This window comes from Propithecus coquereli, unplaced genomic scaffold (assembly GCF_000956105.1).
Source record: "Propithecus coquereli isolate 6110/MARCELLA unplaced genomic scaffold, Pcoq_1.0 Scaffold298, whole genome shotgun sequence".
Taxonomy (NCBI): domain Eukaryota; kingdom Metazoa; phylum Chordata; class Mammalia; order Primates; family Indriidae; genus Propithecus; species Propithecus coquereli.
In genome coordinates, this window is record NW_012148596.1 from 1,163,641 (window position 1) to 1,168,777 (window position 5,137).

The 5,137-nt window shown below is 54.0% G+C and overlaps 1 protein-coding gene across 1 annotated transcript in view; it reads left to right on the forward strand.

Moving 5' to 3' along the window:
* Positions 1-5,137, forward strand: part of GREB1 (growth regulation by estrogen in breast cancer 1) — a 69,037-nt gene that overhangs the window by 28,132 nt on the left and 35,768 nt on the right. Inside the window, exons 10-12 of the mRNA XM_012648896.1 lie at positions 2,512-2,859; positions 3,948-4,076; positions 4,775-4,900. Of these exons, the coding sequence (XP_012504350.1) occupies positions 2,512-2,859; positions 3,948-4,076; positions 4,775-4,900 (603 nt within the window). The remainder of the gene's footprint in view (positions 1-2,511; positions 2,860-3,947; positions 4,077-4,774; positions 4,901-5,137) is intronic.

The following is a 5,137-nucleotide window of genomic DNA, read 5'->3' on the forward strand; positions in this document are numbered from 1 at the left end:
CTGAAGCAGGGCTGCTGCTGTTGCCCAGTGAGGTAGGCAGTGACTTGGGCTACTTTAGGTGGCAGGAGTGAGACACAGGGTATATCCTGAATGTGAGGATGGTCAGAAATTCATTTGAGGGAGGTGAGGGGAAGATGACGCCAGGGTTTCACCCGGAGCAACCAGGTGAGTGGTGGAAGTGAGCCCAAGTTCTGTCTTGGAAATTTTAAGTTCAGGATGCCCTTGAGACAACCAAGTGGTCTGTGTCATTTGGATGGGCAGGTCTTGCGCCCTGGGAGCGGCTAAGGCCGTAGGTGTAAATCTGAGGAACATGGGTTTGGAGGTGATGTGTGTTAAAGCCGCGAGGCCAGCTGAGATCCCCTGTGGGTGGTTACGGGCAGAGGGAAGCGCCAAGGTCAGAACCCTGGGACGTTCCAGCATTCGGAGATTCGGAAGACAAGACTGAGCTGGAACAGGGAGGAAGAAAAGGACAGTCCGGAATCCGGGAAACACACCGTTGCCTCTCTCTCGCCTTTCTCACGGTCTGCGCCAGTCTGTCTCTAAGCGCAGCTTCGCCTGGATCCACCTCGCCCTCCTCCGCTGCTGCCCCCTCTCCCGGGCCCCACTCTTGCCCATTCTCCACACCTGTCAAAACTGGGCTCTGATCACATCTCTTCCCTGCGCAGAGCCCCTCAGCGGTTTTGTTTCCCGTCCACACTCGCTCTCCTGTTCCAGGCCCAGTGACCGCCTGCTGCCTGCTCCCATCTGCTCACTGCTCCTGCCTGCTGTCCTCTAGGCAGTCCTGGTCCCACGGGGGTGTCTGTGCTTGCTGTTCTTTCCCTGTGTAATGCTCCTGCCCAAGACATTTGCACACCTTGCTCCTTTATGTCATTCATGTCACCTCCTCTCAGAAGCCTCATGTCATTGTATCTAAGACAGCTCCCCACCCCCGGCCCCTGGGGCTGGCTGTCCTATTCCCTTTTGTCTTTTCCTTTAGGGCACCGCCACGCCCAGAAATCACAGTCCGTGAATGTTTGTTTGCTTTAAGTGTGTCTCCCCCAGGTAGGATGTAAGCTCTGTGAGGCCAGGAACGGTCCGCTGGTCCGCTAGTTCCTTTCCGTACGTAGCTCCAACAGCATCTGCGCTCAAGTGCACACTCCGCAGGTAGATGTTGAGAGGATGGATGGATGTTGATACGGAAGCCAGTGAACAAAAGCGTCCCCAGGAAAGGGGCGAGTCAACTGTGTCAGAGTGGCTGCGAGTTGGGTGGAGGGAAGACTGATCGTGGACTACTGGGTTTGGCTCGCTGGGAGCAGTTGGCAGCCTTGAGGAGTGATGTACGAGGAGGTTGAGGACAGATGCCACAGGGGTGTGGGTTAGAGAGGATGGGCGGGGAAGCAAGTACGGCGAGTGTAGACAGCTCCCTTCAGGAGCTTTGCGGGGTGGTGGTGGTTCTGGGATTCTGGAAGGAGCTACGGGCTCAAGAGAAAGTTTTTACAGATGAGAGAGAACAACTAATCCAATCGAATTCTAATCTGATGAGCTAGTTCAAATAGCTAATTCTGATCAAATCAACCCAAACATGGAGATACAAACTAACCAGACGCTGACACAGCCCACTGAGCAGGGGGCACGAGCGCCATGTTGCAGGTCAGGAAGCTGCGTGGTGAGAGCGCTCACGGCCGCACGGCAGGTGCTGAGCAGAGCTGGGCCAGAGCACGCCTTCGCCCCTCCAGCTCCTCAAACAGAAAACTCGGACATGTAAACCAGACAGCTCCTCAAAGAGGAAATACTCGTAGGAAACAAAGTCTTCAGTCTCACTTGTCATCAAAGTGATGCAAATTAATAAACAAGTATTTTTCTCAATAACAGTCCAAATGATGGTATCCAGCGGCGCTAGTGCAGTAAAACCAGTACTGTCACACGCTGTTAACGAGGTAAACTGACACGTTTGGGCCCCTTGGAAGCAAGCTGATGAGATGTTTTAGCTGGCTCTGTAAACCCACTTTTGAGGATTTAGGCAAAGGAAGTAATTTTCTATACATAAAGATGTGTATCGCAGAAGTATTTATAGAGGTGAGTGTTTGAAAGAAATTAGAGGATGTACAATAAAGGGAGACCTTGCTAAGTAAACAATGGTGCCTCCATACGGTCGGATGTTATGAACGCACTGACAGCGCCGCTGGCCAAGACAAGAGACAGCAGGAAACGTTATTATAGGGTAATGGCTGAGGAAGGCAGGCAAGACCAAAGTTGTATGCCCACAATCATAACAGCTGTTTAAAACCTGCATATATATATATATATATATATATGTATTTTTCTTAAAAAGACTGCAAATTACAAAAAATAGTGTAGGTTTATTAGGATGGTGAGATTACAGTAGATTTTATGCCCTCCCTATGTCCTCCAGCTGTCTATGACGCTATTTAATGATAGCAATGATTTAGATTGCATTACTTTTAGCCTGGCACATGTCCCCAGCTGCCACGGCGTCTGTGTCAGGCTGCCTCTGCCCGCGCTGTGTTGCAGCGGCCGACCAGGTGCCGCTGATGGAGGACCTGGAGCAGATCTTCCTGCGCTCCTGGCGCGAGTCCCACCTGACCGAGATCCGGCAGTACCAGCAGGCACCCCAGCCTTTCCCGGCCACGCCCAGCACCGCGGCGCCCGTGACCTCGGCGCAGCTGCCCTGGCTGGCCAGCCTGGCCGCCAGCTCCTGCAACGACAGCGTGCACGTCATCGAGTGCGCCTACTCCCTGGCCGAGGGCCTCTCCGAGATGTTCCGGCTGCTCATCGAGGGCAAGCTGGCCAAGACCAACTACGTGGTCATCATCTGCGCCTGCCGCAATGCCGCCATCGACTCGTGCATCGCCGTCACGGGTGAGCGCTGCCACCTCTCGGCTGGTGGAAGACCAGCCGTGGCCACTTCCCAGTCGCTCCCTCACTTTGCCTCGGGCGTCCCGGCCTTGCAATAGCGGGTAGGACCCGCAGTTCATGCTAGTAGCTGGCTTCAGAAGGTGGCCTCGGTGCCTGAATAACGTGTGTAGTTACCGTTTCATTCCTGCCCTGAGCTGCGAGGTTAGCAGCTCCCATTTCTTCCCTTCAGAGACTGGGGTCAGCTTTGGAATCTGAAAAGACCTGGTTGAAAATCTGGCTCCACCGAGCACCTGGTGCCGTGGTTGGTCACTCATGCCACGTCTGCGGCCCTCGGTTTCTTCCACATCTAGTGGAGATAAAAACCATGACCTTGTGTTGTGTGGGTTCATGAGCCGGTTTGCTAACTAATGAAAACGCTCATTGACACCCTACGTGTACGGCCACTGGCCTAGCGGCAGGGGCTGCAGAGTGGGCGAACACAGCAGGCTCTGCTTTCCTGGAGGGTTTTTCAGGCGGGGGAGCAGACACCAAACACGTAGCTTGTCTGGCCTGCGCAGACTTCCAGGTGGTGTATGTTTCCAACCTGAAATTTTCATATCTTGTCTCCATAAAAAGTGCACATCGTTACATGCAGTTGCCCTTTGCCGTTCTTGGATCCTAAACTCGTTGATTTTTTGAATTCTTTACCTTAAATTGAGTACATTCAGTAATAAACCTGGAGCCTCTGCTGTGTGTCAGTTGTCACTGTCTTGTGTCATCTTACAACAGGCTGTTAGCCACGTATTCCAGGGGAGGGTCTGGAAGGGTTGGGTGACCAGTCCAGGCTCACACAACTAGTGGGGGAGGCAGCTTCCTCAGCCAACACACTGGATTCTCTGTAAGTGGCCTCGGCCTTTTAGTTCCTCGTACCCTGCTCACCTGCGACAGGAAGTTGTGCACCATTGGTCGATTTAGCAAGCATGAGCGCCTGCTCGTGGCCGGGTGTGGTCCTGGGTTTGGGGGGTAGAGAGATAAAGGTGTGGCTCTCGTCATCAAAGAGTTCATGCTAATTCTAAAAAGAGGTCCCACTGACGATTATTATTGTTTTCCAGGAAAATACCAAGCCCGGATTCTTTCCGAGAGCCTTCTCACCCCGGCAGAGTACCAAAAAGAAGTCAATTATGAGCTGGTTACGGGGAAAGTGGACTCGTTGGGGGCCTTTTTTAGCACCCTCTGTCCAGGTAGGCTTGTCCTGAGACAGGTGCAGATGCGTAAGTGGCTGAGACAGATCCGTGCAGTGGGAGGCTCGTCTCTGCCCATCCCGCCTGTGACCTGCAGCGGATCCTGGCGTGCGGGGCCCTCCCTGTGTCCTGTGCGCTAGCATTTACGTCCCTTTCTTCCCTTGCGCGTCAGCCGTGGCTGCTGGCTGCCTGTCTCTTCCTGCTCTGGCTGGAGGATTCTCCTGGTGGGGGGCACCTTGTGGGTTCTGTCCTTTTAGAGTAGACAAGGCCCTTGTGCCTGTTCCTCTCGACCTTTCCTTGTTGATCACCACTCCCTCCCTCACCCTCTGAGTTGCTCACAGCCCCCTGGGGGGAGCGAGCACCCTTCCCCCTTCTTTGCCTGGCTGCCTGGTGACTCACCTCTCAAGACTCCTCTCTTGTCCCCTAGAAAGTGGGCTGGACCCTTGCTTCCCTGATGGGCTTGGAACCTTCCTCTCTGTGCTCTAATATCTCATTCTTCCTTCTGCCCGAGGACCGGCCGTGTCTGGTGTGACTCACTTTGTTACTGCGTCGCATCCTCATGGACAGGACAGGCCACGTCGCCTGTATTTCCATTACTCTGGGCCTCAGGACAGTACCCGATGTGTGTTCTATAGATATTTGCTGAGTTTCACTGAGATAGAAAACCCATTTCTGTTTATTTTCTATGTTTTGGGCAGAGGGTGACATTGACATTTTGCTGGACAAATTTCATCAGGAAAATCAAGACCATATTTCTTCCTCCCTCACTGCCTCTGTCACTAAAGCAGCATCCCTGGATGTCAGTGGGGCACCGGTGTGCACAAGTGAGTGACAAGAGGAGTTGCCCAGGGTGCTGGGTGTGCTGGGGTGGGGACAGGGCCACAGGTGTGCCCAGGGAGTGATGAGTAGGAGGAGAGAGGTGTGCTCAGGGAGTAGGGCAGGGTTACAGGTGTGCTCAGGGAGTGGGGGCAGGGGCACAGGTGTGTTCAGGGAGCGGGGGCAGGGGTACAGGTGTGCTCAGGGAGTGGGGGCAGGGGCACAGGTGTGCTCAGAGAGTGGGG